The sequence below is a fragment of the Oryzias melastigma genome, linkage group LG14 (genome assembly GCF_002922805.2).
Source record: "Oryzias melastigma strain HK-1 linkage group LG14, ASM292280v2, whole genome shotgun sequence".
Taxonomy (NCBI): Eukaryota; Metazoa; Chordata; class Actinopteri; order Beloniformes; family Adrianichthyidae; genus Oryzias; species Oryzias melastigma.
Window position 1 is genome coordinate 3804333 of NC_050525.1, and position 12770 is coordinate 3817102.

At 41.2% G+C, this 12770-nt stretch overlaps 1 protein-coding gene across 2 annotated transcripts in view; it reads left to right on the forward strand.

Annotated features, from left to right (window-relative positions):
* Positions 1-7415, forward strand: part of spns2 (spinster homolog 2 (Drosophila)) — a 77319-nt gene extending 69904 nt beyond the window's left edge. For both annotated transcript variants that reach the window (XM_024265687.2, XM_024265688.2), the window contains one exon: positions 4412-7415. In XM_024265687.2, coding sequence (XP_024121455.1) covers positions 4412-4415 — 4 coding nt within the window. In that variant the 3' untranslated portion in view covers positions 4416-7415. The remainder of the gene's footprint in view (positions 1-4411) is intronic.
* Positions 7416-12770: the final 5355 nt, after the last annotated feature.

Here is a 12770-nt window from a genome sequence, read left to right on the forward strand (position 1 = left end):
ATTGGGCTGTAATTATAAAAATCCAAAATTGTATTTTATGTAAATGGTTTAATATATTTGAAGCATTAAATATATTTTTTAATTTTGATGATATGAGCTAACAAGTAGTGAAACAGAAAATTCAGTGTCAGAAAATGTGAATACATCATATCTAAACTCAAAACATCTGCAAGTTTCCTGAGCCTTGAAATACTCAGTCTGGACCAGTATTCTACAGTATATTCAAAAGAGAATCATCTACACCAGGGGTGTCAAACTCCATCACACAGGGGACCAAAACCCACCTTAGGTGGCGGACCGAACAGAATAAACATTTATTGAACGCACTAAAAACTAAAATTTTAAACTTACTTTTTAACATAACTATACATAAAAACAGGCAGCAATATTATTCCAGAATAAATCAACTTAAACCTTAAATAACTTTCAATATTTTACTCTCGATAAAAATGTATTTTATCGAAATAATACAAGTTAGAAATGAGTGCAAGATGACATTGGACCATTAAAAACAATATTATAAGTGATCTGGAGGGAAGACGGAAATCTTTTATTTTGAAAATACTCGTTGCCATGGTAAAATCGTAAGGGCACCGAACAACAGCATCACCCATACGTGATAAGTGTGTGTAGCTTATTTTTTCAAAAACTTCACAAAACACTTCCCACAACAATGGTACGTTCCATTTACAATTGTTTTTCTTGAGGTGGCTGCATGGGAACTGAAAGACGCCCCCCTTTAAGTTGTTCATGGGCGCGGACAACCCAAAACCCACAGCATCCATATGAGTCAACCTCCTGTATAGGTGCATGTGACTCCTGTCTGAATACACCCTAGCAGTCGTCCACTGAGCCGGGCAGCAAGTTGCTTTTTGAATTGATTGACATAAAAGTTGAAGTTTTTCTGTGATGTAACTGTACATCACCAGGCATTAATCTCCCAGATGGAGCGTGGATGCGCTGAGGTCCAATTAACTTCCTCCGTGGCCTCCTCTGGCCTCGTTCACACGCACCCCACCCTCCTCCTCCTCCACCTCTCGACAGCACGGAAAGGCGAGGACATCCCCAAGCCGGGAGCTGTTAAAACATCAGCAGGAGATCTGACACTGGAGCTTTACGCTCATTTATTCAATAACCACAACCTAGCATTGATGGGGAAATACACACAACCAGGAAAAACTGTCCAATCTGCTGGAAGTGTTTATACAGCTGCAGGCGTATACTTTTCCTGCATATTATCATTCAGCAAAGTCCTCCGTCAGCGGTTCAGAGCGGGTTCACGGTATGGCAGAAACCACAGACCACACACAAACTGTATCTGTGCACACATGAAAGTGAGAAGACGAAGTCTGAGGTTTATTATAAAACATGTTACGTGGATGTTTCCCACCGACATCGACGAGCAGGACCGTCACATCTGCAGAGGTGTCCGTTCGGTAGGGATTCTCCTCCGCTCGAGCGCTGCTCGTTGCTTCCACTTTGTTTGGTTGCCAAGTCAGCCCCCCCCTCCTTTTTGCTGGAGAGTCCCCAGAACAGCAACAGTGGAGCTGTTTGGAGGCCTTTTCTCTAGCAAAAATCAAAGCATCTGCAGCTCTAATTATGTCTATACCACACCAACAATTTAGCCTGTTAAGTCTGAGTTTGGCGCGCACACAATTTGCAGCATTTACATCAATAATTGAGACTAATTAGTGAGGAAAAAGGATTCATCCCAGGAGGGATTTGATCTGCATACATACTGTATACAGAAATTCACTAATCCTTTGTTTAAACTAATTACATCTGTTGGGAGGAGTCTCTGGGTGTGAGGGTCAGTGTGTCTGACTGTGGGGCAAAGATGACGGTTGTGCAGACGTTTGTTCAGCGGTGCGTTCAAAGACACATCGGTGGAAGTGGAAAAGAGCAAATTGTGATGGGCCTCAGCCTGTGAGCTCCGCCCCTTTTCTTCAGTCCGCCGGACCAGGTGCTGCTCATCAGATCGTCTGTGCCAGGCTCAGACTGAGAGTGTGCTCAGTGACAGAGGGTTGATTGGGGAATGTAGCTGGTATAGCTTACTTAAGGACATCTTTAAAGATTTTAAATACAACTGGAGTTTGATACAATGTTACCAGATAAAAGTTGTGAATATTTGATGACATTTCTCAGAAGTATAAGGATAATTGGTATAATTTAGGTTGGTGCATGCTTTCATTGATTGGGACAACAGATACAGGAAAATAACCAACCCGGTCCACACTCCATTCCAGTAGGTGGCAGTAATGCACTTTTTCAGTTGTTTGCCAACCTCCAATAAAAGCTACTGAAGAAGAGGGTTGATTGGTGAGATGTGCCACTGGTAAGCAGGTTTGGATGTTAAGTTGTTTTTTTTTTAAGGTTTTAAAGACTCACTTCATTCACCTTTTTAACCCATTGTAAAAGCATTCACTGTTGTCTGTTAATTAAAATACCATTTTTAGCCGAACTTTTGTCGTTTTCTAGGACAGTTTCTGAAGAGCAGCAGGAGTTCACTAGAAATTCACCTGAGTTGTGGGCAAGCTTTTTTTAATACATTTTTTTTTCGTCCTCTCCTGATTCACAACAACTTGAACAAAAAAATCCCCCAAATGCATTTTTAATCTTAATTTTCTTAAAATTTGTCAATCAGAAAAATGTTACAGAAAAATAAGGTTTTCACTGAAGTGAGTCTTTAAAACAGTTCAACAGCAGATTTGAGGCGGTCCTTTTGGTCCACCACCCAGGATTAGGGCAGGACTTTGGTACCCTAGTGTCACAGAACAGGCAGACGGCTGGTTCCAAGTGCAGCGGCCGTGGTGCAGTGGTAGGGCGGTTGACTCCTGATCAGAAGTGAGCGGGTTCGACTCCACCTTGCCCGCCCATGTGTCGAAGTGTCCTTGGGCAAGACACTGAACCCCGAATTGCCTCTGGTGGGAGGTTGGCGCCAGTGTTCGGCAGCGGAGCCACCACCAGTGTGTGAATGTGTGTGTGAATGGGTCTGTGACTGTGAAGCGCTTTGGGCCCTCGAAGGAGGGTAGAAAGCGCTATACAAGTATACGCCATTTTAACACAGCAAAAAGTCCATAAATGTAAATCAGGGTCAGGTGGGCAAAAATCAGCAACGAGCATCAGAGAGCAACCAGAGTGGTCAGGATCCAGGCAAGGGTCGGGCCAGGCGGCAAACAAGCAGAATCAAAGATGAAGCAGGATCAGGTCAGGATGAAATGCTCAGTATGCAGGCTGAGTGACACAAACAAGACTTCTCAAGTGTCCTGTGGGTGATTAGCAAATGAGAGACAGCTGAGCAGCATCCAGAAACTGTGCACTAGGGTTTCTGGGAGAGGAAGTGCATTCAGTCCTATGGAGACATTGCGCTGACTCCTGACACCGAGTCTGTGGTTTCATTTTTAAATATTTATATATATAAGTTTTAATATTCCTTTGGTTAGTCAGTTTTTCCAGTAGAAATTCAATCTCAGGAGGTGGCCAACTCCTTACTTTTGTTCTTTCTTGGACACCTTTTAATTTTTTCCCCCTTCCAGGACTGCTCTTCTTTATTTACCGCAATAAACTTTGTTCCTGAACTTACTTTTGTTCCGTCCTTTTCATGTACTGTGGCTCGTTTCTGGTTCCCCTAAAACTGTGCTCCTTGTGGTCGTCACAACAGTCATCTACTCTATTTATATTTAGAAAAAAATGTCTCAATGAAAATCCTTTATTTCACTGCAATGTTAATTTCTCTGGTTTTTGGCTCAAATAATGCTTTTAAATCCACCAAAAACTATAATTCCTAGAGTTTTTAAATCTCATTTGGTGTCATTAAAATCCTCAAATGTCCTCTGTGGACACCAAAAGGAGTTGATTCAGTGGAATACATCGGTTGGTAGATATTCATGTCTTCTACAGGAGGACAGATGCAGCTCAAATAAAGTCCACCAAGTCATGCAACAACAGTCTGCCTTTCTAATTATGTAAAATTTTTGTATAGAAAAACATATTTTTGTAGCTCCATTAATTAAACAAATGGTGACGTTTTTATACTCTTCATACTTGAGATGATTACAAATCAGTACATATAGTAATTACAGCTGCAATCATTAATTAAGCAGCTCTGAGCTCGTGTTTACAGATGATGCATGTGTGTGTGATGGTTCATTTGAAATTTAAGAGGCAAAAGTGCAGCATCATTAACATCTTATTTGAATCTGAAGCTCCATCCAGCTGTGTTGTGGAATGAAATGTTCTGCTGTAAATAAACGCTGCTGTGTGCAGAAGGATTATAGGCCACAGGCTCGTCCTGGTGTGCAGGAGGATCCGAGCAGATGGCACTGGAGCTTTCCACCTCAAGAATAATTACATGAGAAAGTCCTGCAGTGATGCAACGCTCTAATGACGTGCTTTTCTCTCTTTTCTCCAGCTGACAAATGAGGAAAAATAAAAAAATGAAGACAATAGGATGAAGGAAACCTGGCCTGACTTCTCTCACAACGAGCTCTACTGCCTGTTGTTGCGACCGCTCTTTTCCTCGCGGAGGCGCCTCTGAACTGGAACGAGGGCGCGTCTTGCCCCTCCTCTACAGGACCAGGCCGCCGCCCCTCCGACGGCGACCGCTGTCCTCGTCTTGGTCTGTGAGGATTCACCGAACCTTTTAGGGAGGAGGCGGGGCGCATCAGCCCTCTCCGATCCCTCTGACTCCTGATGCCATACTACTGAAATGCTGACAATGAACCTGCCCTTCCTTCTTCTCGCCTGCCCGCCACCTGCCTGCCTGCCTGCTTTGTCCAGTCGTGAACGCCGACCTGGCTCTTCCTTCAGCTGTCAGTCTGCACCAACTACCACAAATCATTACATTCCTTCAGACTTTTGCACTGACCGCCAAAAAACTCTTGAGACTTCCGTCAGCAGATGTGTTTACATGCATGCATCAGCTCAGCTCCAGGCCAAGCCGCGTACACGCATCTCCCCGTCTTTGTATTTATTTATTTATTTATTTATTCCGTTTTCAGCTTGGAGGAATCATTTTTAACCTCACAACAACCGATTCCGTGGTCTGAAATCAGACAGTAAATCCACCTGATTGGGGAACAGATGCAACACCAGCAGAAAAATAAAAACAAAATTACTCCACAGGAACAATAAAATCCAAATAGTTTACTACGATGAGAACTTATGAGACCACCTTCCATTCTAGTCACAGTGTTAGCAGCAAAAACCTGGTTTACACGATGAATGCAGTATTTTTGAAGACTTAGCCTTGCTGTGCATGTAAACATAGCTGCTAGTCAAAGAGCCAAAAACATGTTGCTGTTCAGTGAAGACGGAGAATGAGCCTCTGGAGCAGGAGCTTTGAGCCTCAGCCACCCACCCACCTCCCCATGTGTGTTTTTCATTTGAGCTTTTAGCACTTAAATCATGAACTTCAGTGACTTTTATTCTGGCCTTTTTTTCTGTGTGTAATGCTGAAACTGCAGGCTGCTGATGATTGTTTTAGAAGGAAAATGCTGCAATTCAGGTGATTTTTTAAGTAGACACTGGATTTTTATGTCTCTTTTATTTAATTTTCCTTTTAAAAAAAAAACAAATTCCCCGTTTTTTTTTTTTTTGTTTAAAGAAAAGCCGTTTTTTTTTTGCATCTCCGCTGCCTTATCTGTGAGCAAAGTTTCTCTTCTCTGATGGTTGGTTTTGAATTTCTGGACACACAAACGCCCACACAGACAGAAAGTGACTTTTAATGATGGATTCCAGCCCAGTCGGCCTGGTTACAATAATGTGCATTGAGGAGCGAGTCCCGCCCCTCGCCATTGTACATATCTAATTCCGCGGCTTGCAGAAAGGATCTTTGAAAAGGAGATGGAGACACAGCCATCAGATTATGTCTGGAGTCAGAATCTGAGACAGCGGCAGGAAATTCTCCGGCCTGAGGTTAGACTGATGTGAGCTCTTATCGCGAAGATGTGAGGAATTCTCTTCTTTACTCTGCAGGAGAGGAGAGCCCCCCCCCCCACCTGTTAACCTACAAGTAGAAACATTTACATTGAAAAAAATTCATAACCTTTTTTATTTCTAGAAAATACTACAAATTTAGTCTGATGCAAACAAGAACGCTTTTGTTTATAGCAACAAGCTAATGTGATGCTAGCTCCATTTGCTGTTTTAACCTACAAACAAAAATTGACATTAAAAAGGATTCATAACCATTTTGTTTTTAAGAAAAAGTTACAAATTCAGTTTGATGCAAACAAAAAAGCTCCAGCTTTTGTTTAGTGACCTCAAATCCTTAGCAACAAGCTAATGTGATAGAGCCAACATGCTAGCTCCGTTAGCTCCTGATGGAGACGATGGTGTCAAAAGCTTTAGGAGACTAAAAGAGAAAAAAGCTGTTTGCAGAGCTAAAGCACAGGTGAAGGAGGAGGAAGAGTTTAAGGTGACTCACTGGCCGCATGCGGGGTGTTTAATGCCACATTATTAGCTTTAGCTTCTCTTAGCTTGTCCAATCTGACGTGTTTACACACCTTCGTCCTCTTAAACTAAGCTTCTTACCGTCCGTTTGTTAATTTTCTTATCTTTTTTTTTAATTGTTACCAAATGAGGGGTTTTTATGCCTACAGTAAATACTCAAATATATATATATATGAATATACATATGGCAAGAAAAATGCAGTAACTTTTAATATATTGTAAATGATGGCTTGGATTGTATTTATTTGTTACCATAATGAAGAATCTATAAAGGGAAGTTTAAGGTTTGGAAAACTTTACATATTATTGTGTCATTAAGTTTTGAATTTATTTTTTGTGTCACAATGAAACAACATAGTACCTTTTAATGCATCACTAACACTCACCCTGTTTACTGTGATCATGAGCGAGAACTCCTCACGCAGAAGAAATGTGAGGACGAAACACCGTCGCTTTTTTTGTATGTTTTTATTTTGTGTAGAACAAGTGATCAAACCATTTTGCACACGTATTGTTCAGGGATTTATTTGAACCACAGCCTGACATCAGCTTCACAGCCTCGTCGGTGACGGCGGCTCACCTGCTGACACGCCGCCGTCACACAGGAAGTCGGTTCTGGTCAGATGGGTCATGGACAGAGTTTCACCTTGCCAAATTTTAGTCGATTTTAGCACCAGTCCTTTAGATTAATGTGTCAATTCTTCTGTGTTGAGAATCACTGAAGCGAAACTTCTTGTCATACAAGAATCCTGTACAAAGAAGCCTATTTCTGATGTTTGAGCAGAAAACAGAGCTTATTTTTATTTTTAGACCAAGTCAGTTTGGAGAAGCATCAGAGAAATTTAAGGATATTTGTGAATAACTGAACTGTGATGCTCCTGTCGGGGATGTGGAGGAGGGGGGGTGACTGCTAAAGGAAATGTAAATGTTTGCAATTCAAATAAACCTATTTAATCACTTCATACCACTGTCGGGTCTTTGTCCACACCAAATCACCAGAAACAAACATGATTTTTAAGTACTCAACAATAAAGAATGAATAAAAATTACAAATTAAAGTTGAACTTCTTTGATTTTATCTAAATACAATGGATACTAGCTTCCAGGAAGCTTATTTTTATACAATAACACCAAAAATATTTTTTTTTTTGGTTTTATAGCAGCAAGTTGAAGGACATATAAAGAAAATAATCTTAAATTTACACTCTTTATTCAAATTGTGGTGAAACAGCAGCAGAAGACAAAAATGCTGTTGGAAAAAGATAGTATTTTTGACAGAAAATACGCCAGTAGGGTTTAAACTCCCAGTTCTGCAACAGAGGGGGCAGAGTTACTCATCGCCAACAGAATGAACTACTGCTGCTCTGTAAAAAGCTATCAAGCGACACAAGTTTTTAGATTTTTTGACTAAAGAGGGCAAAATCATAAGGAAAAAGACCACTGGGGACGTTTAAATATACAGTGTAACTGTTGATTGAAATCTTGCAGAGAAACAAATTTAGGTAATTTTATATGGCGTTTTTTTTATGTCAAAACTCCACGCAGAAATAAGACATCACCATGGACGTATCAAACATTCCTCCTTTCTGCGTGGAGTTTTGGCATAAAAAAACGTCATAATTTTAGAAACACAATTCAGCAGGAAGTCTGTTTCATGTATTCCATTGCATGTTATATCTTCATATTTTAAGGATTGTTTCCTCTTTATCTGTGACTCCATTTCTGCAGGTTAAACTTGATCCACAGTAGAGGTCGTTTCCTGAGATTGTCAGCTTTGTTTGGCAAATACTGGACTGTGCGGTCCAGTTTGCTTCCTCCATCAGTGTGCTTCAGTTGAACTTTTAAAAACAGGCAAACCTTAGTCTGTCTGAAAATAAGGTCCATGTATAAGGGAATCATGCTGCACTTCAGCATAAAATTAAAAAATAAAATAAAAAACACAAAATTTCCAGTTGAACACAGTACAGAAATAAACCAAAGGGAGTGAACAACTAAGTAAACCAAATGAAGCCATGGAGGTTTCAAAACACCCTTGAGTTGCTTTAATTATTTAACAAATATACCAAACATTCAGAGTTTGTCTCAATTTAGCTTGCATCCCAAAAACACCACTGAGTAAACACACTTCTTCCATCTCTAAAGTCTCTAAAGAAGTTGGGATAGAATATGGAGTTTGGTGCAAAACACAACAAAATTGTTCCTTTCTGTCTTGTTGGTTCCAAATAGCCATAGAGAAATTATTACCTTTATTTATTACTAATCCTAATTTTTAATGATAGTTTTTCTGAAGTGCATGTCATTTAGAATATAAACTGAGCAATCATTTGCATCAATAAAAGTAGGTGGTCTCACCTCAAGTGTTTGAAACATTTGTGTATTCCTCTTTGAAGTGGTAGGGGTGAACACCTCCAAAAATCCCCCCTCTTGATTGGCGAGAGTGGTTGCCATAGAAACGTTGACTCTATTAAGACTCATCACAAACAATTTAAGGTTCTGTTTGGCGAAAAAATGGCGACTGAATTGACTTCATTTCATTGGAGCTGATAGTAAGCCTATGGGTGATGTCACACTCACTCTGTCCAGTCCTCATATACTAACAATGGGTTGAACAGTCTTTTTTGCCAAATGATTGCTTCAAATCCCAAAATAAATATTCTTTATGTTCCTGGGTAGCTTATACTGCCGCCAATTTTAAATGATTATTAATCTGTACGTCCTTTTGAATAAAAGTTTCTGCAAATAAATTGAATAAAATAAAAATGTGTTTAAAACGTTTTAGAAAATTCTCAGAATCAAGGAAGCAAGAATTTCCAGGACATGTGTCAAGTTCAGTCAGAGAATTAATTTTTTGTTACAAGTTGAGCTTTCCTACCAATCCTGGCTATTTAAAGGCTCGATTTCAGTTTAATCTGACTTTCCTGGACATCTGCTCCCTCTCAATTCCTCTTTTTATCACTCGTATAAATCAACAAGCCAGAGTTGTGTTTACCCTCCCTCGAAGAAACGTTTCATCTCCAATGTGAGACTCCTGAATGACCAAAATCAGGTCAAAGGTGTTCTGACTGTTTCATTTGGGGACAAACTTCACTTTAAAGATCTCCTTTTAGCCCCCCCTGTGCTCGTCTTTGCAGAGGCTTACAAAGACTTGATTTTCACTGCAGCAGGACAAGGCTGGAGTTGATCCATGAATGAACCGCTGTATTGTTCAGGGTCAGTCGGGCAGGTCTGTGTGCGGCTCAGTTTGTAAAGTAATCTTGTAGTCCTCCCTGAGTGGTTTACAGACGCACTGACACATCCCAGGCGCAGGGCTCCCTCCGTGCTGTGGATGCACTCGAAGGGAATAACATAATATTTACCCTCACTGGAAATAAGGAAGTGTTCACCTTAAAGGCCTTCTGTGCACTGAGGTTCATTAGAGAGAGCGGTTACCTGACACAGCTGCTAAAAGCCCTAATGGATGTATGACAAGGAGAAATTATTTGTTACTAAAGACTCAGGATGTTGGTGACGAGGTCTCTCATTAAGTAGAGCTGCTTTTAAACAAACCTCACTATCTGACATGTCTTCAGATTAAAGAGGAGGAGATTAGAGGAGGCAGGGAGGCTCAAAGTGGACAACTGCCCGGCATTTGATCCCTCATTGACCTGGGGAGAGACCAACACCCTTTCCCACAGTCTGACAAATATGTACCTCACTGTCAGATGCTCCAATCTGAAAGTCAACACACCTAGTCATGCGGCAGGCAGGAAACACAGAGATGTGGGCAGGAAATGAGGAGCCAATTCTGAAAAACACCGGAATTTACATGTGCACTTTGCCTCATAAACTCAGAGGACAACATGGAGATCGCAGGTGGGATAAATAATGCAGAAAAATAAAAAAAAAATACGCTCCGTCGTCGTTTTTTAAGTTTGACACTTCACAACAATGACATTTTTGCTCAAATGTATTCCAATTTCTTCAAACATCCTTAGTAGGGCTACCATGATTAGTCAATCAGTCACGAATATATCGACTAGGGATCGGTTGATAAAATCAATTCATCGATTTGAATCGATCTAAGCTTAATAGATCAAATATCAATCCATAAAAATAGAGATTGATCTAGCACATAAAGCTAAAGTCCGCTAGCTTGATGCTAACATTAAATGGAATTTCCCCTAAGACAGCTAATGCTAACGCTCAGTTGGTTTGCTCATTCTTTACTTGTTCTTCTTGAAAAAAAGTGTACTTCTATAACGTGAGCTCCACCTAGTGGCCAAACTGAAACGTCCTCCAGGAGAAGCAGAACAATGTTTACAATGTTAATGATCTGAACATTTTTGTTAGAACTTCTATTTTTGAGAAACCACGTAACACTGTATGAATTAACATCTCATTATTTCACTAATACATTTTACAGTATGTGAATTGTATCAGACCGATACAAATATATAGTAGAATTTTAATGTATTTCTAAATAAATGTGTCTAAATTTGTAAACCGTGTAAACTCAAAACGATATTGAATCAAACTGAGGGATCATCGTCTAGGTAAGCTAAGGTGAGCTAACATTAGTGCCAACAGACAGTAAACTTATTAGCTAGATTTTCTGTTCCTCCCGGCAATCTGTATCCCATCAAAGGGAAATGTCTTTAATGAAGGGAGAATCTATTCTAAAAAGAGATCACGTCTTTCTGCAAGACGTGTAGAAATGCTACGAGCAAGAGCATCGTACAGTTTTGTTCACTGCTCACAAAAATTAAAGGAACATCTTTTTCTTTGAATTAATCCTGTCTGATAATTTTCTGATTGGTTAAGCAGCTGAGAGCCTCGTTAATCAATTTCAGCTGTATTGGTGTTCATGAATAAACAACAGGTGCACTTCAGTGGCAACAATTAGAAAACCCTCCAAACAGGACTGGTGTTACATGTGGAGGTCATTTCAAGTTTCTCCCTCTTGATCTTTTTTGGCTGGTTTTCCACTCGTGCTGATTTTGGCTTGATAATTATCTCTACTGGCAGTATGAGGCGATTCCTTAACTCTACAGAAGTTGCACAGGTTGTCCAACTTCTCCAGGATGGCACATCCACACGTGCTGCAGCAAGAAGGTTTAATGTGTCTCCCAGCACAATCTCCAGGACATGGAGGAGATTTTAGGAGACTGGTGGTTATTCTGGGAGAGCTGGACAGGGCCGTAGAAGGTCCTCAACCCCCTCAGCAGGACCCATACCTGCTCCTTTGTGCAAGGCGGAACAGGCTGAGCACTGCTCGTGCCCTACAGAATGACCTCCAGAGGGCCACTGGTGTGAATGTCTCTACCCAAACAATCAGGAACAGACTTCATGAAGGTGGCCTGAGGGCCCCACGTCCTGTAGTGGGCCCTGTGCTCACTGCCCAGCACCGTGGAGCTCCACTGGCATTTGCTCAAGAACACCAGAATTGGCAAGTCCACCACTGGCGCCCTGTACTTTTCACAGACGAGAGCAGGTTCACCCTGAGCACCTGTGATAGACGTGAAAGAGTCTGGAGAAGACAAGGAGAACGTTATGCTGCCTGCAACGTGGTTCAACATGACAGGTTTGGTGGTGGGTCAGTGATGGTCTGGGGAGGCATATCCATGGAGGGACGCACAGACCTCTACTGCCTAGGAAATGGTGCTCTGACTGCCATAAGGTATCCAGATGAAATCCTTGAACCCATTGTCAGACCCTACGCTGGTGCAGTAGGTCCTGGTTTCCTCCTAATGCACGACAATGCCCGGCCTCACGTGTCAAGAGTATGCAGGCAGTACCTGGAGGATGAAGGAATTGAAACAATTGAATGGCCTTCACCATCCCCTGACTTAAACCCAATAGAACATCTCTGGGACATTATGTTTGGGTCCATTAGGCGCCGCCAGGTTGCTCCTCAGACTGTACAACAGCTCAGGGATGCCCTCACACAGATCTGGGAGGAAATGCCACAAGACACCATCCGTCGTCTCATTAGGAGCATGCCGCCACGTTGTCAAGCATGCATACAAGCGGGTGGGGGCCACACAAGATACTGAAAAGCATTTTGAGTTGCAGAAATGAAGTTTTGGAAAAAATGGACTAGCCTGTCACATCTTCATTTCACTCTGATTTTATGGTGTCTTCATAATTGAGCCTCTGGAGGCTGAAAACTTTTATTTCCATTAAAAGACTTGGCATCCTTTTGTTCCTAAGACACTGCCCTGTCGTTATTTGTATAGATATCCAACTTCATGTTGAGATCTGATGTATCTAATGTGTTTCTTTAAAGGGGTCCTTTCATTTTTGTGAGCAGTCAGAATGTAGGGACGTTGAATACAATT